A 25,690-nucleotide genomic window follows, 5' to 3' on the forward strand; every position below is an offset into this window, starting at 1 on the left:
TAGGGAATCTCTGCTACCTACCAACCAAACAGGCGAAGCGCCCCGGATTTGAACTCCCGAGTCCCGCGAGGATGACTAGTGATTCGAAAATGCGTCCCAAAGGCCCTGTCCTCCCAACGCTGAGCCAATCTTCTCGGACAACGTGCATCGCATTAAATTCATTACGTTTCAAAACAATAAGGACAATGAAGGACAATAAGGACAATAGCTATTCAGAAAAGGTCCCGAGCGGTTACGCAGCCTGGAGAGGGGATGTCCAGCCTGGTCACAGGCTGCAAGGTCTCCGGTCCTTCAATTCCGGGAAGGAGATGGCTGATGGTACCTGTGGAAGCGAGCGAGAGGACAAACATTCCTTCTGGAACGGGCATTGCGACTGAGGCTGCTTCGGACAAGCCGTATTGGAGAACATAAATACCCTCCAGATGCCTTACCCCTCTATCCATTTTCTTACCATCACAAGCCCACAAACTCCTCGATAGCCTCTTGATAGCCTGCGAACGTACTTCCCCAGCTTGAACCCTGTTTGTTTATTTATCAGTGCCAATTTGCTTATCCTTTCGCGGTTCTGCCACCATGCCCAACATCGCGTTCACCATTGGTTGCAGAGTCCCTGGTGACCCAACACTTTACGAATATGCGGCCAACAGTGCGGAATTTACCTACGTCGCATCGGCTGCTAGCATTGCCCGTGCTATGTTTGCACACCCCCAAGTTAAACAAGGGCTCACGCAGATTGCATTCCAGTTTGACCAACGGACATTAAGCTCGAAGTGGTTTCAGGACAACATCTCTCTTGCTCATCAGTGGGTGGATTACTTTATTGGACGATTCCTTCAGGCCGAATTTCCGCGGATTGTTGTGGATTTTAGTATAACCAACGCGGACTGTCTCGGCTACCATCCTCGACTGCCATGGGATGGCAGGCTTGAGGACTTCCCTTTGAATAAGCAGGGTGTCCATTTGAACGGCGCGGTATATACCTTTAACAATTAAATTATACTGGAACTCCCAAGCTGACCAAGCCCACAGAGAATCCGTGACATGACCACTGCCGGCAGTGGCAACACTCCACAAGCCAACAGGAGGTTCCGGGACTTTCAGTTTGCTTTTGCAACCACTTTCCTCCATGAGGCTGGCCCACACTTGCTCATTTCGTGGCTAGGTGGAGGGCGTCCGTTTACACCCCGATCAATGTCAGCTCCAGGGTTCGGAACTGGTGCCATAGGTGAGTCAGGCCGTTACTTTGAATCAATCGTTTTCGGAGGGACAACGGAGTTTTATCGAGACAAAGATCAGGATAATGCCCAGGTAAGCAGAGCTGCCTGATATAGGAGAAAAGGCAATGGACTAAGCAAAGGGTAATAGGCTGGCGTGCCATACCAGCTTCGTAGTGACGGTTGGGCTTGGAAAATCAAACAAGAGGTCATTGACAAGGTTTGCTCGTACGGTCAGTCAAAACCCTTCTTCCCCTAAAACTTCAGACTTCATGGGTAAATACTGAGTATTGTTGAGTTGGATTTCTCGTTTCCCTTCGATGTCGTCCCACCTCCAGTAGATCCTCGTACTATGGAGAGCATGGGTAGATTTTCCACAGATCCCCCTCCAACTGGCTCGCACGACCAAGCCCTCATGGCAGAACAAGCTGAAGTCGAGCCGCAGCTTCGTTATCTTGCCAGTGTTACGGTTCGCAAGGCTGATCTGCAGGTTGTGCCGTATAACCCAAGCACACGTTTGGTTGCTGTTGCTTAGAATTCTGGTGGACCCGCCCTACAAAGGGTCTTCAGTATCATCTGGTTATATATTTACACTGAGGGATTCGCAAATATTATCCAGTCACTCACTTCCTGCTTTTCTTGTTGGCGCCTTTACTTTTTATGTTTACCTACCAACTACCCCTTTATGACCATAGCCCTTAAGAGTATGGAGTAGCTTTCAACCTCAATTCAATGCTATCTATTTTCTATTACAGCCCTAGATTATGTTCTGGGGGCAGTATGATATACCTCATTCTAGAGCTTATACCTTATGGTAAAATGGTGCGATACCCATCTTCATCTAGATGTTTGTAACAATAGTGTAGTGTTCTGTCCTTAAACCATTCTAGCTATATCTCTAGAGCGAGTGACCAAGCACTTGCTGCGCTGGCCTTGGCGAGCGAGGTAGCTGACAGCCAAAGATGATCTCATGACCGACTGGATGAAAATACGAAAGGATGGGCTGAGGACTCCTTCACAAGTGCTCACAATTGCAAAAGATCTTGAATGGCTTTTGAGGAGTACATGTGCATTTCTTGCTGGATTTCTGTGAATAATAGGCTAACATGCGGGAACCCAAATTGTGAGGACCGCAACCCCCTGCGGACTGAGCTGGCGGACCGGTGGAAGGTTGTTCCGGGGCGAAGCCCTAAACCCTAGGTGGAGGATTCGCTAAAGGGATAAATGTTTATCTGACATGGAAGCTTATTGTGTGCATATAGCAAGCCCTTGCCCTGAGCCCCCTTTCTAGCCTGTCTTAGTATTTTGTTATTATAGCTACCAAGTTGGCAACAGGGATTCTCTTCCTACAGCGCCTAGTTGAGCTCCTAACATTTGCCAGCAACTCCATCAAAATCTTGCTGTGGTGTGATTTTGAATGAGTGATAAGCTGCAGTATCATTACTACAACTGAATAGTTCTTCTTTGGATGAAACCAAAGGACATGCTACCAAATGTTATGCCAGTCAAAGATGATGATAGATGAGATCTCGGACCTCAGCTAGCTAAGCTAGTTACTATCTACAACTGGCTGACTAATACATGGCTGACTAATACGAATACTTCAGACGGGAAGGCGTAGCGTAACAGGTGGATAGCAGCGCAAAATATATTTAGCATGACAGCTGTGTGAAATCAGAATCAAGAAATGTGGGCAGCACACATTTTTGTCCTCCTTTCCAAAAAAAGGAAAAGGTCCAGCTTTCCAAGCAGAGAAAAACACTTGGAAGAGAGCGCTTCACTGGGCTTCTTAACCCTATGCTCTTCGTCAATGAGCTCAGCAATTATTCCTGCGTATTAGGGGGACCTGGGCTGTGGCCTGTAGTTTGTTGTGCCGCCTCAAGGCTTAGATAACTAGTTAGTTAACCAAGCCAAGGTAACTAGTTATGGGTTATCCGCGAGTCAATCTCTTTGCTCAGCTAGTTACCAGTTAAACCACAGCGTTCGTCAAAGGTGCGCCATTTTGCATTCACACCTAGAGTGGTTTGGACTTCCCATTCAAGCTTCCCCGGGAGTGAATAGCTCATATCTTTTTGTCTTGATTTCCTGGAACCACAACCCCGTGCGTTCAACTTCCAGCATGCACGGACCATTGAATGACGGGGGCGTAGATGGGATCCCTCTGAATATACTCGCACAGCAGCCATTACTTAAGATATACACCCAGATAAGCATCTTGTTCCCAGTGCCGGATCATTTTTCCCATTCAGCGATTGTTGATACCCTGACAAATGGCCTTGAGCGGTTGTGCGCGTGCTTCCCGTGGCTTGCAGGTCAGGTTGTCCATGAAGGGTTGAGTGAATGCAATTCAGGGACCTTCAAAATAAAACTGTTTGATAAAACCTCACGTCTGGTGCTAAAAGATCTTCGAAATGACCCTTCGATACCGTCGATGGACTTCCTTAAGCGGGCCGGGTTCCCTTTCAGCATGCTAGATGAAAGCATCGTTGCGCCTCGCAGGACCCTCCCAGGAAGCCCCGACGAGCTTGAGTTCAACATAGATCCTGTATTTCTCCTTCAGGCCAGCTTCATCACTGGTGGCCTCATTCTCACATTTGTTGGTCAGCACAGTACGATGGACATGACTGGCCAGGGACATGTCATCCACCTCTTCTCAAAAGCCTGCCACAATGAGCAATTCACAGATGCAGAACTGTCATCTGGTAACCTTCCTGGGGACAACCTCATCCCCTTGCTTGATGATTCTTACATTCTAGCGCCTGAGTTCCCTCACCAGATAGTGAAACCTACACCATCTCCTAGTCACGGAGTCCCACCTCCGCCTCCAAAGTGCACTTGGGTGTACTTCACTTTCGACGCCGCCTCGCTGGCCACTCTGAAAACACTAGCTACAAACACTATTCCCCAGTCCTCAGGATACGTCTCGACTGACGACACTCTTAGCGCCTTTATCTGGCAATCGATTACGCGAGCCCGCCTTCACCGCCTGAATCCGTCATCTAAGTCAACTTTGGCCCGCGCCGTTGATGTACGAGGATATCTCAACATTCCAAAGACATATCCCGGCCTCTTGCAGAATATGACGTACAATACATACACGTTTCAGGAACTGGTGGACGAGCCGCTGGGCATTATAGCATCACAGCTTCGTTCGGCATTAGACCCAAAACGACTAGCCTATCAAACCCGTGCTCTTGCAACACTATTTGACCGTACACCGGATAAGAGCACCATCTCTTTTACAGCGTCAATCGACGCATCAACTGACATTATGTTAAGCTCCTGGGCCAAGCTAGACTGTTATGAGCTTGATTTTAACCTTGGACTGGGGAAGCCTGAGGTGGTGCGAAGGCCGGGATTCGTTCCGGTCGAGAGTTTGATATATTTTATGCCGAGGGCGCGAGATGGAGAGATTGCGGTTGCAATTTCTTTGAGGGACGAAGATCTAGAGGCGCTTAAGGTGGACGCAGAATTTGGGAAGTATGCGAAGTATATCGGCTGATGCGTAACTGGTCGTGGATTTCGAAGAGCCGTGCCGAAAATAAATTGCGACGGCGGGAATGATTTTGTTTGAGTGTGGACACAGCGGTTAGTTGATTTGCCATTTGAGGGATGAAAATAGTTAAATAGCTATAAAGCTAGGAGGCTGCAGCAAGAGTCTTTGAATTGACATCAGGATGGGCAAGATGTAACCAGTCGATCTTTATTCTCACCCTGGTCTTTAACTGCAGCTTCAACCATTTCGTTCCTGACGAGAGGGTTAGCCTTTGGCCATGGTGATATTGTTCTGGACTGGTGTAGTTAAGTGCTTGTCACGCAGAAAATTGCGAAGAGAAACAGCACTAGATCCCTCAGCTTTATTCAAACCCATCTTCACTAGCCATGCTTGGATTTTTCGAACACAAAAGAATCTGGATCAAAATCTCCATGGAGTTATGAAACAAAGTCCACAGTTTGGTGGTAAACACGGCTATGGGTATTGTAAAAGCGGCCTGAGGTCCGTCCCCATCGGCGATGGGACTGAGTGCTGCGCAACTTGCGTCAAAGTCCCAAGGCTCACTCGTATTTCTCTCCAAGCCAAATATGTTTTGTTGGCTAGTCACCCATGCACTCCACTCAACGAGAGCAAGGCGGAGTGATCTCCGCAACGCTTGACGATAATGGATCTAGCTAAGCGATCCAAGATTACCAAACTCGTCAATTATTCGTATTCACTGCCTTTTGACTACGATTGATATTCACTATCAATCTTGAAACAACTTGCATCCGACATCATGCTCTTCAAAAACCGGAAATTCATCGTTTTGTCAAGCCCGAGTCACGATAGGTTATAAAAGAGATGGCTTCCCAAGCAGAAGTGACGGAGCATGACTTATTGTCTTTCAAATACATCACACTTTGTTGACATACCTAGTTTGTAACGCCGAGTGCGGTTAATGCTACCATGAAGGGTGTTTTCTCCCGGGCTTTATATCTTACCTTGCCCCTTTTTTCAGCGTCCGCTGTTGTTGGCCATCGGCAACGATGTTCATACGGCGACTCATGCTGGCCCACCGAGGGTGAATGGCAATCGTTCAATGCTTCCGTTTCTGGCCATCTGATTCGGACATATCCTTCAGCAGCAGTTTGCCATGCGGAGCGCTATGATGACGCCAAATGCACCGCTGCGAAAGAGGACTGGCTAGATAGCTTCTGGCGAACAAACCAGACAGGAGCTTATTCGGCAATTTTATGGGAGCTGGGTGAAAACGGACAATGTTTCATTGATTCTCCACGGGATGCGCCCTGTGATCAAGGCATCGGTGAGACATATCTTGCTTGCGTTAGTTGGGAGCATATACTCATATCCGCCGTATAGTTCCACATTACTCTGTGAATATACAAAGTACGAGCGATATCCAAACTGCTGTTAAATTTGCAGCACAAAAGGAACTATACCTGACGGTGAAGAACACCGGACATGACCAGTAGGGAACCTTGCCTTGGCACGATAGCATTGGAAGCTTACATTTGTTAGCCTCGGTCGTTCAAGCGGTCAAGGCGCATTTTCGCTTTGGACACACAATATGAAGGGGAGAGAGTGGCATACCTCCTTCATTCCCAAAGGAGCTCCTCAGGAAACTACTGGTATTCCTGCTGTGACACTCCAGGCAGGAGAACAATGGCTGGGTAAGGCTAGAATCTGCATGTTAAACACCGCTTCATTCTGACCTTTCTTTAGATATATACAGAGCAGCTGCTGAAAAGGGTGTGATTGTCGTCGGAGGCTCAGCTCGAACTGTAGGCGCAGCTGGAGGATACCTTACCGGTGGGGGTCATAGCCCCTTTTCCCATTTTTATGGGTTAGCCGTGGATAGTAAGGCACACCCTTCTTGAGTGCTTCTCGGACAATTTATATTTCACGAGAGACTGATATGTCCGCAGATTTACTGGAAGTCAACCTTGTTGATGCAAACGGGACACGACGGACCATCAACCAATATACTGATCCGGAATATTTCTACGCACTACGCGGTGGAGGCGGGAGCGCTTGGGGTGTAAGTATTGCTGTCGCCCCTCAAAAGGGTCCGCTGCTTATATTGGAGGTGTGTATAGGTGATCGCCTCAGTCACATATAAAACTCATCCGAATCCATCCCACATCCAAGTGGGTCTAGTCCAATTCAACGTCACTAACAATTCAACACTACGGGCCGTCATTGAAAAGTGTCTGCAAGAGCTTCCAAGTATTACGGATGCAGGCTACACTGGCTATGGCTCTATGAACTTCCTATCGGGTGGCAAAGAGCCCCTTGGATTTGGAGCAATTTTCATTCAGCCCAATGGAACCAATGCCACCTTCACCCGGACTTTTAAGCCATACTACGACATTGCCAAGATGCAAGGAGTTTCCGGTGCTCTTGCCAACATAGACTTCCCAAGCTGGATCGAATACGCTGAAGTATTCGTGCAGGACCCAAACATCGCCACAAATATTATCGACGGGTCAAGACTGCTTACTTCGCAAGCATTGTTGCACCGCACTCGGGATCTAGTGGATTTGATGTTTGAATATGCATCATTTGGCCCTGGGTTCAACTTTAGTTAGTATCATACCTGAATTCCACAGACACAGGAAAACCGTATATGGACTTCACCGTTTAGCCAGTGATGCTAATCCTATCGCTTTCTCTAGTCGGTAAAGTAAATTCCGCTAAAAGAGACGAGACATCTACGCATCCTATTTGGGAACAAAGCAGGGCGCTTCTAAGTTTCGCGGCAAATTGGAGAGATGATGCGTCAGCGAACGAGAAGCGAAACGCAAAGCTCAGTCTGGTAGAGATCAGTAAGAAACTCGGCGACATAGTTGGCCCAGGGGGTGGAACATATGTCAACGAAGCCAACCCGTAAGCCTTCTTTCCTCTGATAAATTTCTTTGTGCTTGCTCAGCCAGCTGACAATCAATGTTATCAATGACATAGGTATGAGCCAGATTGGCAAAATGTATTCTGGGGAGAGAAATATGCTCGGTTGTTAGCTATCAAGAAGCGTATTGACCCAACAAATCTTTTTGTCTGTAACAGGTGTGTCGGGACAGACATTGTTCTGGAGCCGTGAAGTATAGATCTCACGTATTTTTGCCCTTTTGTGGTGTTTGGTGAACCGATATATCCCTTCAGGCTATATATCTTATTTTACCTTAAATAGAGATTATAATACAGTGTGCTACGGCCCCATCCATGCATTGCAGTACAAAATGTCGGACGTTTGTGTAGAGCCCAATCTGTGGGTTAGTTCTGGCTTAGCACCCGGCCAGTGCCATAGGTGCCATTATGGGGCAGTTCCGTTCCTCATCCAAATTTAATCTTCTGAGATCTCTCAACACATGGAAATTAATCCCGATAAACCGTTTCCCAACACAGATGAGCATATCCTGCTCTCTTTTGACGCCCAAATCCGCAACTTTGATATGTACATATAATATTCCCTTGAGCGCATCTGATCCACCACTCCACGTCCCTCAATGGCTATCACAATCCTTCCTCCGGTCGTCGACGACGAACCATACGCCTCTTCCGAAGAAAACGATGATTTCCACAATGCTGACTCTGATATTGAAATGGATGACGCTACGTCCCGTCCGTCTAAGCGACCCCGCCTTTCCAAAAACACAATCGTCACTCCAGGAGAAGTAGTCACAGACGACCCGCAGTGGATGAGGTTCGTCGCTATATTCCCCCGTTCTGCCGAAGCTTCAAGGTATTCATCATAACTGACCAACTACACTCAACAGAGGCCACGGCACATTCACACCAGCACCACCCGGCATCTCCTCGACAGCTCAATCCTCTCTCTCAAGCACCATCATCGCCACCGTCGCGGGAACCGTCCTCAAAACCAACAAGCTCCTCTCCGTTTACCCCCTCCGCGCCCGCTACAACCCAGAAATCGGTGACCTCGTAGTCGGTCGCATCGTCGAAGTCCAATCCCGCCGATGGAAAGTCGACGTTGCCGCACCTCTCCTAGCCAACCTGCCCCTCTCCGCGATCAACCTGCCTGGCGGTATTCTTCGCAAACGCACCACGGCAGATGAACTACAGATCCGATCCTTTTTCAACGAGGGCGATCTCGTCGTTGCAGAAGTGCAGAGCGTACACCAGGATGGTTCTGCGTCACTGCATACCCGGTCCTTGAAATACGGAAAGCTACGGAATGGTATCTTCCTTGCTGTGGCAGGCATGGGTGGTGCGGGTGTTGCGCGTGGTACGGGCGTGGTGCGCAGTCGGCGGCAGGTATGGACCGTTCCTGGCGCTAATGGCGGGTCGGATATCGAAGTTATTCTGGGTGTCAATGGATATATATGGATCTCGAAACGCGCCGATGTTGCAGCGGAGGATAGTGGGATGGGAATGTCGATCACACGGCTGGAAGATATGGTTTCGGGCACAATGTATTCGAGTCAAAATGATGAGATCTCTCTCGCGACGAGGAGGGAGATTGCGAGGTTGGCGGGGTGTATAAGGGTTTTGGTGCAGGGTGGGATCAAGGTCGATGAAGATACGGTAATGAAGGCGTACGCGACGAGTTTAGAATTAGAATTGGAGGCGGGGATTGAGGATGAGGATGAGGACGAGATACACCGGATTAAGAGAGAGGGGAGGGACTATCTAGGCGGGGAGAGGGCGAAGAGAGTCTTGGAAGCTGTACTACAGCAGTGATTTGTATTCCACGATGCGACTGGGGAAAGAAGTGCAATGGTTTTTTTCCTGGGTCAGATCAGGAAGATCTACCAGACGCATAAAATCGTCAAGTCATAAGTCTATATCGCCAAAAAAAAGTTGAAAAATTAAAAATGAAAAACAAAACGCTGAAGATATACAACGATGGGTCTAGCAACGAAAAATCTAAACCAGCCTAAAGACAAGCGTATGGCGCCGTCAGGATCATAGCTTGAACACAGGCACAGTACCAGGCCACTGTCCCCTTGCTCGCTCTTCCCAGTAACCATCTTTTCCGGTGTTCAGCTTCCACATCACACCATCGTCGTCATCGTCTCCCGTACCGGTTCCATTTGCTCCATCAACAGCCCCCCCAACTTTGGTAAACCATCTCGATCTCCACACCTCCCCAACAGCCTCCATTTCCTTCCTCCTGTGCCTCTGCTTTTCTTCTAACAATGCCTTCAGATTCTCTGCCTGGTCAACATCCCCATTCTCTAACGCTCTCTGATCCGGTCTGAGTCGACTATCCGTCGGCGGCAATTTGGCCTTCTCAACGGCGGTAATCTCATTCAAACTCGCCGCGAATACCGTAAATCCATAGTGCTTCGGCGCTTTATCAACGAGAGAACCAGCGGCCCAGATGGTATGGTTGGTTTCGCGACCATGTTCGGTGAGCTGGAGGGATGTGGTCCAGTTACCCTGTAAACCAAGGGGGAGCTCATCGCCGTGTGTATCGAATGCTTTAACGGTGACTTCTTCGCTGCGTCCAGAGAACATGCCGCCGGCTTTGAACGTGACAACGGTCTTTTGGCCCGTGGTTTCGTTGACGATGCACATCTCACCAACTGGCTCAACGTACTTCTCACCGGCAATGATATTTCTCAGAAATGAAGTTCCCGGAGACCAGCTAAAATGCTCTCCGCTGGAGTGCAACGTCAATCGCACTTTACCTTCCGTTATGATCTCTGCAGACTTTCCCCAGAACTTTTGTGTCGGTTTGGGCGACTGTGCATAACTCCAGTCCTTTGAATCCGCTTGATACGCTAGTTGGACGGGTCTGTGGGAAACTTTCTCCGCAATAAATCGGAATCCCAGGTCACCGCGGACTAACTCATACGTCTCCCCCAACATGGGATTGAATGGCTTGCGAATACTTCTCTCTTTAACTCGCATATTCGAAAAAGGCGAAATCGCAAATGCAGTCACGTAAATTAATCTTTCCAAAGCATCCGTAGCACTAGCAGCCTTGTCCAGCAACCGCGAATACTCAAACTGTTCTGCGGCACGTTGCAGAAGCGAAATCGGTTCGTTTGCAGAGACGGGCATGGATATCGTTGATAGATCTTTGCCAACATTTTTGCGCAGAAACCCGATCAAACTGGGAGGCATGACGGTCGGGGCTAAAACGGTTTTCCGTCGAACAACATTCTCCACAGACAGCGGGATTAAGGACTTCGGTTTTGTAGGAAATAGGGACGAGGAGTTGTCGTGCCTAAATTTGAGGAAATCGTCTCGTTCTTCGATATCGCTTCCTGTCAGTGAAGATTCATCACCAACCGCAGTTTCTGCGGCAACGCTCTTCTCGTCTTCGTCCTCGCTATCACGATGCATAGTGAGTAACGGGGAGCAGTGCCCATCATTTGCATCAAAGAATTCTTCAGAAACGTCAGATTCTATACTCGGACGAGTCCGAATTGAAGGAGATCTTGAAGGCCGAGGGCGCTTCTTCTCCAAGAGACTCGAAAAGTCCGAAACAACAGAATTGAGTTCCTGGAGAAGTGCCATCAACCTGTCATGTACAGGGTCGCGCCCCCTATTTGGCATTTCCATAGGTGATTTATCACTGCCAAAAGGTTCACCATGCGAAACTGCTCGTTGGGCTGATTGGTTGTCATTCCGATATTTCAGCTTCCAAAACGAACGTTTTTCCCGATCTGCCATCCCATTTGTACCATCTGTTTGCTGAGGCATCTGGCGGGTGTTGACATGGGGACGATCAGAGGAATAAGGTAAATATTTGGGATCCGTATCCTTTGCAAGCTGTCGAACGGTATCCCTGGCCATTGCAACTTTCTCGGCCAACCACCCAACTTCCGTCCAGCTCTTTGTGTCCTGCGTAATCATGCTCTGTCTGCGCGTCGGTATTGAATGCGTGCGAACTTTTCCCTTAGGCTCTGGCTCTACCACATCCTCGGACATCTTCGAGGCCTTTTCTAACGCACGTTTCCACAAATTAAAATCTTGCTCGTTAAGGGCGCGGAGATGCCAGATCTCCGCGCCGGAATCTATAGATATTTCCCTTGTATCACTATTAGTAGCAATAGCAGCGAGGGTGAGAGGTATTGCGCCGCGCAACGCGGATGAATTACGATCATGGTAGTAAGATAAAGTAGATGTATTGAAATCGAGTGAAAAAAATCTCCGGGCAAATCCTTGATGTCTTTTTCTGCGCCGTTTCTGGAGGATGCCCGTGTGCAATTGCGCATGGAAAGGGAAAGGAGAATCGGAACCGCGCGACCCGGTTTTTGATTGACTATTTGCCAATCCGCGAGAATTCCTCAGCGACTCAGTCGAATCCGACGCTCCACTGGCGATGTTTGGATTCGAGCGTGTAAGCGCACTGGTTACTGCAGCGTAGCCCAGCCCCGCCTGCGAGTGGTGGATCTGGTGTCCGGATCGGGGGGGACAATGGGTAGGGTACGTCAATAGAACAAACGTGGCGGTTTTCGAGATCTGCTTCGAAAAGGTATTATCAAACACCAAGGCATAATTTCCACCTTCGCCGGACCCAACATCGTACGTCCCCTGGGAAATCTTATCCGCCTCGCATTTCCCCACCCATCTGATGGGCTTGAGGCCTATGCCCTTTAGCTTCTCCGTAACCACTGATGACGAGGCATTCCCCGGCCTGCCATTCTCCCTTCCGTCACCAAAATCGCTACTGGAGTGGATGGAGGCAGAGGTCGCAGTCAGCGTCCCCGTGGTACCGGGATGCTTGAATATGCCAAAGTTAAGTGACTTTTTATGAGGCTGGATGCTCCAGGAGATGGTGTGCTCTCCGCTGACATTGATCCACCGAACAAGATATGACTGTGTAGGCGAGACGTGAAAAGCCCATCAGTCTGAGGGATTCGGACAATGGAAAAAAGGGGAAGAGGGCGCATTTTGCGTGCGTACTTTGCTATGGATCTCAATCTCTTCCATTCCAGCCATAGTGATAGGCCGGACACAGCTAGATAACTAGTAAAGCGCGGGTTGTAACGACGACAAAATTCGCGGGTTAAGCTATTGAGAAAAGTATCCGGCCCATCCCGGAGATGACAGATACGCCAAAAAGCGGAGTGCAATAGGCGGTGGACTCAGGATGTGACAAGTTCGCCGAGAAAGCTGTCCAAACGGGCAGGTCAAATAACTATCATTCTGCAAACACAGCTGGAAGCAAGAAATAGCACGACAGGGGAAAGAAAAATGGTGAAATGTTGCCTGAAGTTGAGCATGCCTTCAGCTGTGTCGCGATCAGCTGGGTGAAGATAAAGGCGGCGCCCCATGGCAGAATTGGCTCCCGTGCTTATATAATCTCCATTCCGATTGGCTGATCTAAATCACGAAGCATTCTCGAGGCGCGGCTGTCGGTGTAATTATAATCCGACAGCAGAGCCGCACGCTTCAGCATCACATGACCCAGCCGGTGATGGTGTTTAGGTAAGCAGTTCAACAGCTGGGCCACTCCTGAGCTTCAAGGCCAATAGTTATACTGTTCTGGTCTTTGTCACAAGGACAGCATAGGACTTTATCAAAAATATATTCAAGTTCAGACTACCAAATTCCAGCAATAGGATCTGATGTATCCCTCCAATCTGTTCCCCATTATTGTCGGGCAACAACAAACAACAGAAGCGGAGTGTCACATCAACATCACCAACCACAGGATGCCAAATAAGCTTGCAGATTTCATTTCGTGCACACCATCACATCATCAGCATAAACTTCGTGAAAACTGAATGGAGAAACAGAAGGACATTTGAAAGAACACCTTGATGCAAAAGACATTTGTAAATACAAGACTGGACTGGCAAGCATCCCTCAAGAATGGAAACACCCTTTGTGATCATACAAGTGTCTCGAACCATAGGAATGCCCAAATAAAACATTCTCCAACAAATGCTTGATGCTAAATATGAAAACAAGGACAAAAAGAACAAAAAAAGCACTAAATCACGCTGAATCCAGAGTTGAAAGATCTCATCCCCTTTGAAGGGGAAAAGAAGCCAAAAAGTTGCATCTGATGGTTTTCATGTATTGTTAACCCGTTTTATGCCGCCGCAATCACAGCTTTCAAGTTCTCTCTAATCTTATCTCGAAGTCTGAAACCTCGGGAAGGCTCTTCTTCGTACCGCCTAGAAGAACGTCGCTCTCGTCGCCGCTCCCGTTCGTCATAGTAAGCATGACTATCCCTTCTTGAGGGCCGTGGCTGATGCTCAATTTCTTTTCTCGACCGGTGATTCTGTTCTCGGTGCTCCTTGGGTTCCCTGTGATCGCGACGAGCACGAGATGGCTCCGCCATGGAATCCTTTCGTCGGCGCCTTTCCTCTTCGAAGCCGGAACTCTTTTCACGGTGGTGTTGTCGCTGCTTTCCTTGACTATGGCCATGGGACCGGGAGCGATTTGATGAGTCTGAATGGCTCCCTGATCTTGACGAACTCGAGCTGTCTACATTTACTCTCAGCATGGGGCCCGAAGTATCTGATTCTCCGGTGGCCATTCGTCTGAGGAGGGCAACCGGCTTCGCCGTCAGAGAAGAGATGCTATTGTGGCTCGAACTGCCCCGGCTTCGTGAGGTCGTGTCATGGCGAGATTCGCGGTGTCTTGGTGCAGAGCGTTCTGCTTCTTGGGTACGCCTCCTTCTTCTTCGTCTTTCGTCCTGGTCTTCCTCAACAATTGCTCTGGCATGTCCCCGAGATCTAGCGCGCGCCGCTGCATCTGCCATGGGCTCTGCGAAAGGCGCTCTTTCGCTTTTCCGACGTCGAAGACCAGATTGGATGTCCATAGAGCTCTTTGAGTCGTGTCGTTCATGTTCCCATTCTGATCGTCGTCTGCGTCGTCTACGCCTGCTTTCATCTATTGCTTCCTGCCCAAATAAACCCCTTGGCGTTGGATCTGGGCCAGCAACTGGTTCTTCTAGCGACCGCTCCAAGGGTCCTTCTGCTGGGTCATCAGGAATAGGAGCCTCGGCGGGATCGGCGTTATTGGAACCAGGTTCTTCAACCGCCGGGGATTCTACAGCTGCTGGCTCTTCGACCGCTTTTTCTTCGGCTGGGGCCTCGTCCACACCAGTCTGTTGTTCATGGGCCGCCGGTGGACTTTCAGCTAGAGCTTCCTCGCCAAGGTTCCTCTCGGCTGGTTCCTGGTCGGCCGGTGATTCCTCGTGTTTTTCCTCTGCTGTTTGTTCGGTAGGTTCGAGGGCAGTGGGTGGCTCCTCAGCAGGAGAGTCATTTTTCTCTGCCCCTTCATCCTCAGGCTTCTCAGGAGGTTCTTCTGCCACGGGTTCTTCGGAGGGAGCAGCTTCTGCCGGCGTATCCTCAGTTGGCGTTTCATCGGCCCTTGTCCCAGCAATTTCCGCAGCCGGTTCGGGTACAGTCTTTTCCCGTTGGTCCTCTTCTGGTGGGGTTTCTGTTGGGTCCAAGCCTTCACCGGCCGCTTCCTCTGCTTCAGTGGGGGGGTGCTTTTTTGGCATTTTCTGCCTGGGTCATTTCGGAGTCATGAGGTGACTCTTCAACAGCATTTTCCTGCGCAGCTGCCTCTTCCACCTTGCTCTCACTTGGCGTGTCTTCTTGAGTGTTCATTGGCGCTTCTTTGTCGGGAATTGAATCACCTGGCGCCCCTGTATCGGGTGCCGCATCGGTTTCGCCAGTTGGCGCGACCTCTTCAGGCTCAGTGGTCGGAGGGTTTCCTTCTCCTTCTGCAGGTAACGCTTCGCTCTCATCTCCAATAACTTCCTTAGCCTCAGTCTCGTTTTCTGCAGGGCTCTCCCCTTCGCCTTCAACTTGGTCGGGTATCTCCTCAGCGCAGGTATTTGCGCCTGAAGGGGCAATTTCGTCGGTTCTGGGGGCTTCGGCGGTTGAGGGTTCCGATACAGCACCTTCAGCCGCTCCATCACTCTTCTGCTCTGCTTCCGAAGCCTGTGCGCCAGCATCAGGCTCGCCATTAATTTCACTAAGTTCTTCAGGTAATCCACTTTCGCCTAGGCATTTCGCCTCATCATCACCTTGGATTTCTTCGGTGGAATCCACGGACACCGCTGATTCCGTTGGCTCTGGTTCCGCTTCTTCTTTTTCTGCGCATTCAGGATCCTTCCGCACGCTACCCTCCGTAGCGTCGGCTTCCCCGTCACTCACTTCAAGAGGGGAATCTTCCGTCGCCTCCGTTTCTGTCTCTTGCTTTGTGCCACCATTAGTGTCTTCCGATGGAGAGGTATTCTCAGTTTCAACTGGTGTATGGTCCCCTTCCTGGTCACCACCTCCGTCTAGACTTGCAAATGTTCCGTCATAACCAAAGTCATCAAGGTTCGCTTCAGCTTTCTCTGCCTCCTTCTCTGCCTCAACTTGGTCGATTTCTGCCGCGGGATCAACATCTGGGAACTTCGACTCGTCTAGAACCGTTAGTTATGAGCCCCCATAAAATATGATGGGGATAGCCTTACCTTCATTTTCTCCTCCTTCAGTCTCCTGTTTTGGAGCATCCGTATCTTCCCCTTGAGCATCGGCGTTGGGTTCGACAGGATCAGCTCCTTGTGACAGCTCTGCAGGCTCTTCGCATGTAGCCGCGGGATGGTCGCCTTCATCCTCTGGCGATTCTCCTTGATCTTTCTGCTCATGTTCATTGTCATTTCCGCTCGTTTCTTCCGGTTTCTCCGCCGATTCTTCGGTCGATTGGCCCATAGCGTCTTTCGTGCTCTCCTCTACGCCTATTTCATCCCCCATGGGGGAATCGGCAACAGGTTCAGCCGATGGGGTATCGTCCTGTGGTATATCCGTGGATTCCGGCTCTAGAGTTGTAAACGTTAGCATGTACTTTGTAATATGGTGTAATGGGAACTCCGGCGGAGAGATTAAAGGAGGCTAAGCTGAGGAATCATATACGTACCGGTTGGATTGTCAGGGACTTCCATGGGTGTGGATTCTTGCTCCTTCGGGGGCTCTGCTGGAGGGTCTTCCGACGCCATGTCCTTCGACTCAGTGTCAGCGTTTTCTTTTTCATCGTCGGCAGTCGCGTTGCTCTTCACGTAAAGAGAAGTCACGGGGACATCTGTGAATTTAAGGGTTTCACGATCGAAGGTTTGATACTTAAATCCAGAAAGTTCAGCATACTCGAAGTTCTTTCTTATGGCCATTTTCGATAGGCGCAGGCTGAGCTGCAAGGCCTTCTACCTGAGGCTCCTCGTTGGTCTTGTTTTTGTTACTGGGCTGGATGTCATTCAATTGTATTCTTTTGTTCTTCTTCTTCGACTTTTTATTTCCCATCTTCTTTGGGACGAATGGGGATGCAGGGAAGAAGGAGGATGGAGGGAAGGGATGGCAAGACGCGGGAAATTATTTGTTGAGATTTGTGGCAAGTCTCGGCACCACAGGGCCTGTATATGCCGCAGGCAGTGACACAGGGTGACTGAAAGCAGATTCTTGAGAGTTTGACAGGAAAAGAAGTGGATTGAGAAAACAACTTGTCGGGCGTGCTGTCCAGAGGAATCAGAAACACAACAAAGATGTCTGGCCTCGATGACTCAAAGCAGATGGAACGATATCTGCCATCCCAACGACGAAGGTACTAATTTTCCAACGAGGAAGGCATAAAGGACCGCAGAAGGGGCCTCCTGGCGACCATTGAACCAGCGGACGGGCAATGTTCTGTCATTGGGCCACGTCTCACGATTTCATGGGCGGTCCACGGTCAATCTACGAGCCCTGAGCGCACAACGTGAAGCGGTCCCATGCCAAGCAGCTTTAGCAACGCAGGATCCCACGCGTGCAGGCGAAGCTGACAAAAATAAAAGGTACTGAATACTGAAATGGAAATGATGCAGTTGCATCCCCACCCAGGATCCGCATATCCGGTGGATGAGATGCATCTCCGAGACCAGTGAGGGTCGGGGAGGAAAGGAAAGAAGAATAACAAAGAAATGAGGTCGGAACAGGGCGCTGATCTCGAATCAGCAGCCTCGGAATTAATTTAGTCTCTCTAACTAAGGCGAGAGGAGTCAATAAAATTTTGGTGGAGGTCAATTTTCCTTTCTTTCTTTTTCTTTTCTTCCCTTCCTTGTGTGGAGTGGCGTGGTAACCGGGAGAGGAGGATTAACAGGCCATGTCTTTCCTGCCCAACTCTACCGAACAGCATCGTCGGCAATTGGTTTCTGTCAGAAAACAGGGCGGCGACACTGCAGAAGCTTGTGAACCAAGCAAATGTCACGATTGGCTCCTTGTGTTCGGTGGGATGCAGGTTTCGCTGCAATGACAGAGAGAGCCATCAGTCCCGATCCTTGAGTGGGGGATCGAGGGTCGACCACGGCCCCTGGCCACCTCGACATCGACGGCATTTTCGCACCAGGTTGAATGTGCGTGAGAGAAATAATACCTGCATGCCCAACAACGTAGTCTGAGACCCAGAGGAGACCCATCTAGCCGGGATGGCGATGGCAGAGCGAGAGGAAGGGAGAGAGATGCGCAATGGCAGATGGGGCGATGGGTGGAGCGGCAGGGGAGAAGTGTCGTCTGAGGTCGTCTTGACGTCGTCTTGTTTTGTCGTCTTTGTCGGTGGTTGGTGCGGGCCGGGCCGAATCGAGACTAGCGCCCTCTGAGCTCCAGCGCTGGTTGGCCGGAATGCTCGCGTCGGAGCCGCCATTGGATGCCTCACACGTGGACGCCTGCATGCCTGAAAGACACTCTGAGAGCGAGCGTGAGTGCTTGTGCGTGTCCTCCGCGCTTTGATGGCATGGCATGGAGTTCACTCCCCTCGTCAGAGTCATCCCATGCCTCGCACATCCCGACCCCAATCACTCGAGCAACGAAACAAAAGGATAAAAAAAAGAAAAGAAAAAGGAAAACAAATGAGTTCTGGGATGCGAATGATGGGCCAGACACCCCGAACTCGTCATCCTCTCCTCCCTCTCTTCCCGATGTGGTGGCCTTGCTGTCCTGCTTAGGTGGACGCCGTCGAGCATCCCACTCTCTCCATTCGCTCTCAACGTCGACATGCTGTGGCAATTCAATGCCATGCTGTCAGCATCCTGAGAAAACAACAGTCAATTCGACCAGATTCAGGCTACGAAATACACTCCCTTGTCTCTGGGCCGAAAAGCACCAGGAGAACGCTCTTGGAACCTCCCCGTCAACCAGCTCAGCCCCCGTGAATATGTTGTTAATTTTAGCATTCGATTCAGGAAAACAAATCTTGTCGCCTGGTGACCTGGAGCCAACTGCTTTCGAACGCCCTCTCGATAATTGCGTAATTCACGCACATCGGTTCACGGTACCAAAGTCGGGTACCATCGGGCATTTGGAGTCGCTGCACCACCGTCCATGACAGGCCTCAGGTTCCGCAAACCCCCGCCAGGCATGCGAGGTCCTGACGCAACCCACAGCACTTCCTTCGTCCATGCGAATGTCAATATACTGGCCGCCAGGTCACGACCACCGCACTGTACTTTTAGGTACGTGCATACACCCAAGTCTGGAAAGGGCAACCGCTTCCGAACGGCCCTTTCATCCGAACAAATCCCCGTACAACCACTCTGCATTGCTTAAGAACCCAATCTAATGGCTATCGATTCATTACGATGCTGCCGAGAGCCAGAACTTGGAAGGAAACGCAGAGGAACTTCCACCTCGATGTGGATCTCTAGGCGGCCAAATTAAAAAACAGCTTACCTAGCCTTGATTTGACGTTTACGCCGCAGCAATTCTAGATTCCTAGATTATATGGGGCAAGTAAGTCTCGCTGCTTCATCTGAATAGCCGGATCCTTTTGCCTCTAGTGAATCACTATCCTCCACAAGGCTCGTTCAAAAGAAGGCCAGTTGGATGTGCAATTTATGTGCTATCAAATGGGTATATTAAATTCGTTTGACACCAGTGACGAGTTCCCCACCTATCCACATACCACGCCTTATGGGTGGCAAAGAAGTCTTTTTCTCTTTCGCCTTCTTTTATTTACCCCTTGCGCTGCACTGTCAGTGAGTACGAGAAATGCAGGGGAACGCATGCCATGCCAGTCAAGAATCTATGTCACACGCGCCTCAGGCTCGTCGTAGATCGTTGAGAAGTTGTTCAAGACTTGCTTCAAAGCAGGTCTTCGAAGTAGTTTACTGAGAGGTTTAGGTTAGCAAAAAGGCCATGCACATGCTACTACAAAGCCTAAGTATTTCCTTCCTGAGGAACGTATACATACCAGATTCCACGCAGACTTTGATATTGCACTGCTCTTCGAATGTACCCAGAGCGACAATGGGCGCGGAGTATCCCATTTATCTGATCAATCGCGTCGATTGTATGCCATCCAGGATTGGCATCTATACAAAACTTAAACTCAGTTCAAAGGCGTGGCCAGGGTGAGACGAGAAGCTGCCCGGATATCCATCAATATGAGGTTTTCTTGCCCTTCTCTATATTGTCTTTGACGATCTCATACGCCTCCTACCCGTCCTTGGCAATTGTCACCCCGAACACGTCTTCGATTTTCAGCATTCTAAGCTTTTTTATATCACCAACTTGTTAGCTTGCGACAGAGAGAGGTAGATAGGAGCTGACCCAAGTATAAACTCTTGGTTTACCACATCCTCCGCGACCAACTCTCGAGCCTTGTTGCCCAAAGACATTTCACCCTCGGGCGGAACAATTTGACTATTAGTCTTGGCAAGAGATGGCGATGCAGCTACGAAGAATGGCTGACCCAAACCCACCAACCTCGGATTCTGTTCAAAATTCACTACAGTATCGGTGTTGATTTCTATCGACGATAAAGAGGACGTAACGTCGTGATGCTAGAACGCCCTGTTTCCTATCAATCGAATTTGCGCTCCTCGACGTACGGCCCCTTCTGAAGCGGACGTGGGTGATAAGTAGTACTTGACCCCAACTAGTTATTGATCCACTTGAAACAAGTCCTCGGTCAGCCCATTTTCTTTGCACAAGCAGTGAGAGTTTTACTGTTGCTACTGGAACCACGGCCAGGCCTAGCAGTGATGTGACAAGCACCAGGAGGGCCAGCAGCACACACGCATCCGAGTGGGTCGGTGATTTCATTCTGTATCCTTAACTAAAGCTGTCTGGCTCTTGTTGCTGCTGGGGGTTTGGGGGGCAGAGGAGAGCAAGACGCAAGTAAAACAGCATGGCACCGAAGGGTGAGAAATGAAACTAATCCAGCAGATGGATAGGATGTTTTTAAATGTCAACATCACTATAAGTAGTGACTACATCATTATCCTTTGTTTGAAATACTATCGTCTAGATTGCCTGTTCGAGCGTCTCGAGAAGTCGAAGAGTGAGAAACATGAGCAAGATTTGTGAATATATAGATCCGATCCAGAAAAGGCTCGACCTGGACTTGGGTTATTATATAGTATGCATCGAGATACGAAGAATGCAGAGAGCAATGCGGGAGACAATAAGGTAAGTAGGGGGGCTGATATATCGTTCGACCAAAATCCTCTGAGCACGAAAATTCAGATTTAGGTTACCATTGACACGACGAGGAGTCGAATCATCATGGAACATGACCTGCAAGAGTTTGTCTCGCAGGATTGAAAGCTTAGCCAACTAACTTAACTAGGTAGTTAACTAACTAATTAGTTAACTAACTAGCTCATTAACTAGCTGGTTAGCCAAGTGATCACTGTCAAAGTCACTCTGTTACTCCATTCTTCGTCTTCATACATCCATCACAGCCAGCTTTTCACAGCCGTAAGAATCATTATGATCTATGAGAGAGGATTGACCTCGACTTGACCGACTTCTAGGCTGGGAGAATTTTAGGGGCTTGAAGGATCGCAGTCTCTATTATTAGGCTGGAAACCTGGAGTTGCAAGCTGGGCTCTGGCTTTTGGGTGCGCAAACCACACTATCTTTCTAGATTTCCTTATTATCCGACTTTTAGAGTTTACCTGACCTAGGCTGTAGTGATCCAGTACGTATGTCCAGGTCATCACGGGGCTGGCAGGGCGACGGTTTGACTTTGTGTGCGTCAAGTACTATGGCTTTTGAAAGAACGGACTTCATATTGGTCTATCGCCGTATTCTTTGTCCACGAACGATATAGCGGGAAAGGAAAACTTTAGACATAGCGGGGGTATTCGAGCAAAAAAAAAAGGAAAGAAAAGGAAAGGAAGAAAATGGGGTTCTCGTTGATCTGACGCACGAAATGTTTTCTCATATCCAACAAACAATCAAACTCCATAAATGCGAAACCAGGGAACGCAAATAAACTCCGAAGGTTTCCGAACTGCAGTTGCAAGTGCTATCTAGCAGTGTATGCATGTATGTCCATGGACACGAAACGAAAGCCGGCAGGGCGAAGAACAGACACAATGCAACGCTCTAGTTACCCCAGTCGTGCGTCCATGGACACTCGCCATTGAGGGCCGAACTTCTTCATTGCCCAGATCACCGAGCAGCTTGCCAATGCTACCAGTCCTATGATGGTGAATAGCCAGCCATTCCCGATTCCATGTATGATAGGCGCCGTAACAATACCGCCGATGCAAGAGAAGGTATTTCGCGCAAAATTGTTCACTGCGACTCCAGAGGAGGATTTCTTGGGCATGAACTCGGTTAGCATGGTCGTGGACATGCTGAAGATAATCATTGAGCCGAGGCCGAAGAAAAAGTTGCATATGATCTGTCGATACAAATCAGCATCAGAGAAAAGGTGCAAGATACAAGCACGAAAGCAGGGGATACATACTGGAACAATCCAATAAACCCCCTTTTCAGCAGTCCATCCGTATACGATGAGAGCCACCGGGTAGAGTATCGCCCCTAGCCAGGCGTTTTCACGCATGCGATCTTCCGGGCGATATATCAACTTCCCATTTTCGTCAACCCTATTCGCACGTCTTGCCTCTCGCTGCATAATCCTGTCCATCCATGGACCGCCAGTGAGACTCGCAACGATGTATCCCAACGAGTTAGGGATATAAAGCAGACCCACAATTAACATCGAAAAGTTATATGGGGCCTTGCTGAATGTGTCCTGAACACTGATATTCAAGATGTATAAGGAGCCAAAGGCAATGCTTCCATAATACACCGTTAATAGGACGGCGGGGAACCGGAGGTAAAGCAGAATTCCAAGAGGGTCAATAAAAACTATCCTCGCAAGCTTCAGCCATTTAGCCGTCGCCTCAACTACCTGGCGAGAGGAGACCCGACTTAGGGAGCGTTGAACAGATTCCTGGGAGTCTGCAGATGGTTTTTTGGGCCGAGGCAAGGTCTCTGGAAGTCCGAATAACAGGAGAAGGAAGCCTACTCCTCCATATATGGCCAGGAACCATTGCGTGCTTCGCCAGTCCCATGCCTGTGATAGAACGCCGCCAATAATTGGAGCTAGGAGGGGCCCACACAACGGGCCAAGGTAAAATATACCCATCGCTCGTCCCCTTTCCTTTACTTCCCATATATCCGCAATCGTGCCAGCACCGACTGCCTGCACTGATGCGGAAGCGCCGCCACCCAGCAACCGCATCACGATGAGCATCCCGATGGAACTGGCGATGGCGGACAAAACACTCCATAGGACAAATAATGCGAAGGAGACTAGATATATTGTTCGACGTCCTAGCTTCTCGCTAAATGAAGACCACCAGAGTGGAAATACTCCCATACTAAGCATATATAGAGCGACAGACAAATTGGTGATCGTGGGACTAGCGTTGAAGGTTTCGGCGACCTGGCCGAGGGCGGCTGGATTTCAGACCGAAGTTAGCACTCCAGTGATACAACGTCGACAGAGGATCACGAACGGAAAAAGATTGCGCTTCCCATGGGCGCAGCCATGGCAGCAACGCCAATGACAAAGGTAATGAACCATTTAGTTTTTCGGGGATAATGCTTTGGTTCTTCAACTTCTGGCACTAATGCAAGTTGGGCTAACAATCCGCGTCGCTTGCTCATCGGAATCGAAACGGGAGGAGGGGAGACGCTTGACCCGGTTGTGACAGGACCGAGCTCCAAATTTTCCACCGGTTCTCGATCCGAAAGGTTTGTGTGGACGGACGATGGTCTGCTACTCCCACCTTCATCTTCCAACTGAGTCTCTGGTGCACTCTTCTTTTTTGCTTCTCCCGGATGAGGCCCAGGGTCGGGCCGCTTTTCGTCCAGCTCGAGGGTAGACTGGCTGACGGCCACGGCTGTGGTCTTTTCGGAGTCGGTCATGATGCGTACTTATTCATATGCAACGGTTTCGAATCAACCTGTTCACCTAGCTAACCATAATGCACTTGGCTTAATGGAATGAATTTGATGTAGACTTCTTCCACTATGTGCTGGCGTAGGTTCTGACTGTATATCTCGTAGGCTATGTTTCGGCACTTGAATATAAAGGCATTCAAGGAAGCAATTATCATTCCGCTTTTTCCTCCTCTTTTTTTCTCCGCCTGAGAAAGGTCCAAGGAGCGGTTCTAAATCGGATACTAAGGAAATTCTCTTTTGCTTCCGGGATGCATCGTATCAAGCATTCCGGATAGTCTAAGGTAACCGATAAGGCCAACAGAACAATCCTAAAGGATGTCAGGGGACTGAGTCAAATTAAAAAATATCAAAAATTCTTCAAAAACTGGAGAACGGAAAGTAGCCAAGATTTATTAGGATTCCCTGGTTGACGAACTAAACTTGTTCGGCTCCACATTAACCAAGGCGGTTCCTTTGAACGGGTGGATCTAGTTTGCGAGCTGATATATCTATGGTCAAGCAGGGTTGTAGCGCTACTTGCAGTTATCAAATGACTCAAAAGAATATAGCTTAAAGATTCATGTTGCGAAGATTGATATCCCATGAAATACATTCCCAACACCAGAGGAGTTGTATAGGTCCATCTGACGACATTTCTCGATTCATAACCTGCTGGCAACGCAAGCCGTTGTTAGGATCCGACGGGAATACCAGCGTTGCCACTAAAACCCCCAGCGTGCGGGGGAGGATTTATTCCTGGTCTAGCTCCCGGCACCAATCCATTCCATTTCGCTTTCTGCGCATGTTGAGAGCCAACGGCGAACTCCCGAGAGCCGGGGGAAAGCTTTGTTGCAGGATCAGGGCCACTTTTGGTAGGTACTGCACATACATTCGGATGATATACATGTTTGTTCACAATCTGATATAAATTATCTCATCCTCAGCACCATAAATTTTTTTTTTTTTGGCCTGGTCAGCCTGGGAATGAGTATTCCGCATGGCGATGGGCATTCCCCTTTCTGCTTCTCGTACTTTCTCGGGACTAGATGGTCAAGCCACAGGACGTGCCGAACTTCCGATCGCAGAGTGCTCCGGCCAATGAGCAATTGGGGAAATGCCGACATGCTGACTCATCGTACCGAGCAATTAGGTAATAGCCGGAACCGAACCGCGGCTGAGGGTGGCGGGTTATCATTGTCCCGAGAGGAAAAATTCAGCCACTCGAGCGGCTTGTGCGGTCTCGGCCCGTCTAGTCGCGGCGCAGGCGATCGGGCTTCGGGCTTCTGGCCATCGCAGGCCCGGGACGGATGACGTCGACGCACACCGCGCCAGCACCCACCGCAGACCAACGGTGGGCCGGGTCAAGGCGACCGGAAGACGGGCCTGTTGAAATGGCGGGCTGTAATATGTATCACAGTCCTGCAAATCTAGAGTACACATAACTCTGATGGAAGATCACAAGATCTATCAAAATTGCGTTTTTCAATTACCACCATCCAGACTCCGATCTCCCAGTAGGTTCAATGCGATTTGGGATAATACGAGGACGAGCATGTCCAACTTTGCCTTCATCCGTCGCCAATTGCAGGCCGACCGTGGATAGAGTGTGCATATCAACAAAGTATTTGCTCTTTCAACCCGTCCAACCGCTCTCGCCAGCTTCCCATATCCACAGCCCCATACATTAACTAATCTTTTTAACTTTCATTTCTAGATCGGCGTCTTCAAAGTCCCCGATTTGTCATCACAACAATCAGATAATAAAGCCATCGCAATCTGCGTCTTCAAAAAGTACTACAAACAATACCCCGCCCCCACCATCACTACCACAATCACTACCACCA

General features: G+C 49.3%; 9 protein-coding genes across 9 annotated transcripts; 4 read left to right on the forward strand and 5 right to left on the reverse strand.

Moving 5' to 3' along the window:
* Positions 1-573: 573 nt before the first annotated feature.
* On the forward strand, positions 574-1,749 carry D8B26_001239 (uncharacterized protein; the record flags this gene model as incomplete). Its single annotated transcript, XM_066123482.1, has 4 exons — positions 574-972; positions 1,030-1,308; positions 1,366-1,447; positions 1,553-1,749. The coding sequence occupies 4 exons, from the start codon at positions 574-576 to the stop codon at positions 1,747-1,749; spliced, it is 957 nt and encodes a 318-aa protein (XP_065979556.1).
* Positions 1,750-3,208: 1,459 nt separating this feature from the next.
* D8B26_001240 (uncharacterized protein) lies at positions 3,209-4,915 on the forward strand. Its single transcript, XM_003065261.2, has one exon. The coding sequence runs from the start codon at positions 3,334-3,336 to the stop codon at positions 4,714-4,716; it is 1,383 nt and encodes a 460-aa protein (XP_003065307.2). The 5' UTR covers positions 3,209-3,333; the 3' UTR covers positions 4,717-4,915.
* Positions 4,916-5,658: 743 nt separating this feature from the next.
* D8B26_001241 (uncharacterized protein) lies at positions 5,659-7,928 on the forward strand (the record flags this gene model as incomplete). The annotated part of the gene is made up of 8 exons (XM_003065262.2): positions 5,659-6,016; positions 6,073-6,181; positions 6,232-6,383; positions 6,436-6,570; positions 6,639-6,751; positions 6,810-7,296; positions 7,389-7,599; positions 7,675-7,928. The coding sequence occupies 8 exons, from the start codon at positions 5,659-5,661 to the stop codon at positions 7,808-7,810; spliced, it is 1,701 nt and encodes a 566-aa protein (XP_003065308.1). The 3' UTR covers positions 7,811-7,928.
* Positions 7,929-8,216: 288 nt separating this feature from the next.
* RRP4 (exosome non-catalytic core subunit rrp4) lies at positions 8,217-9,528 on the forward strand (the record flags this gene model as incomplete). Its single annotated transcript, XM_003065263.2, has 2 exons — positions 8,217-8,413; positions 8,487-9,528. The coding sequence occupies 2 exons, from the start codon at positions 8,217-8,219 to the stop codon at positions 9,409-9,411; spliced, it is 1,122 nt and encodes a 373-aa protein (XP_003065309.1). The 3' UTR covers positions 9,412-9,528.
* Positions 9,529-9,558: 30 nt separating this feature from the next.
* Positions 9,559-12,849, reverse strand: D8B26_001243 (uncharacterized protein). Its single transcript, XM_003065264.2, has 2 exons — positions 12,592-12,849; positions 9,559-12,504 (listed from the first exon to the last, which is right to left on the reverse strand). Exons 1-2 carry the CDS (start codon positions 12,625-12,627, stop codon positions 9,637-9,639), a joined length of 2,904 nt encoding a protein of 967 aa, XP_003065310.2. The 5' UTR covers positions 12,628-12,849; the 3' UTR covers positions 9,559-9,636.
* A 369-nt stretch (positions 12,850-13,218) lies between these two features.
* On the reverse strand, positions 13,219-14,839 carry D8B26_001244 (uncharacterized protein). The gene has a single exon (XM_066123483.1). The coding sequence runs from the start codon at positions 14,459-14,461 to the stop codon at positions 13,727-13,729; it is 735 nt and encodes a 244-aa protein (XP_065979557.1). The 5' UTR covers positions 14,462-14,839; the 3' UTR covers positions 13,219-13,726.
* Positions 14,835-16,804, reverse strand: D8B26_001245 (uncharacterized protein; the record flags this gene model as incomplete). The annotated part of the gene is made up of 3 exons (XM_003065265.2): positions 14,835-16,063; positions 16,115-16,459; positions 16,558-16,804. 3 exons carry the CDS (start codon positions 16,802-16,804, stop codon positions 15,123-15,125), a joined length of 1,533 nt encoding a protein of 510 aa, XP_003065311.2. The 3' UTR covers positions 14,835-15,122.
* A 1,278-nt stretch (positions 16,805-18,082) lies between these two features.
* D8B26_001246 (uncharacterized protein) lies at positions 18,083-18,430 on the reverse strand (the record flags this gene model as incomplete). The annotated part of the gene is made up of 1 exon (XM_066123484.1): positions 18,083-18,430. One exon carries the CDS (start codon positions 18,428-18,430, stop codon positions 18,083-18,085), a length of 348 nt encoding a protein of 115 aa, XP_065979558.1.
* A 3,514-nt stretch (positions 18,431-21,944) lies between these two features.
* Positions 21,945-23,831, reverse strand: D8B26_001247 (uncharacterized protein; the record flags this gene model as incomplete). The annotated part of the gene is made up of 3 exons (XM_003065266.2): positions 21,945-22,296; positions 22,363-23,360; positions 23,420-23,831. The coding sequence occupies 3 exons, from the start codon at positions 23,829-23,831 to the stop codon at positions 22,000-22,002; spliced, it is 1,707 nt and encodes a 568-aa protein (XP_003065312.1). The 3' UTR covers positions 21,945-21,999.
* Positions 23,832-25,690: the final 1,859 nt, after the last annotated feature.

Source organism: Coccidioides posadasii, chromosome 1, assembly GCF_018416015.2.
Source record: "Coccidioides posadasii str. Silveira chromosome 1, complete sequence".
NCBI classification, from domain to species: domain Eukaryota; kingdom Fungi; phylum Ascomycota; class Eurotiomycetes; order Onygenales; family Onygenaceae; genus Coccidioides; species Coccidioides posadasii.

Excerpts from the sequence above, each read along its gene's own strand:
- D8B26_001240 (XM_003065261.2), top strand. The coding sequence starts at position 3,334 with ATGCACGGACCATTGAATGACGGGGGCGTAGATGGGATCCCTCTGAAT.
- D8B26_001243 (XM_003065264.2), bottom strand. The coding sequence starts at position 12,627 with ATGGCTGGAATGGAAGAGATTGAGATCCATAGCAAA. Across the intron at positions 12,505-12,591 it reads AGATTGAGATCCATAGCAAA|TCATATCTTGTTCGGTGGAT; the intron begins GTACGCACGCAA and ends TCGCCTACACAG.
- D8B26_001244 (XM_066123483.1), bottom strand. The coding sequence starts at position 14,461 with ATGGACATCCAATCTGGTCTTCGACGTCGGAAAAGCGAAAGAGCGCCT.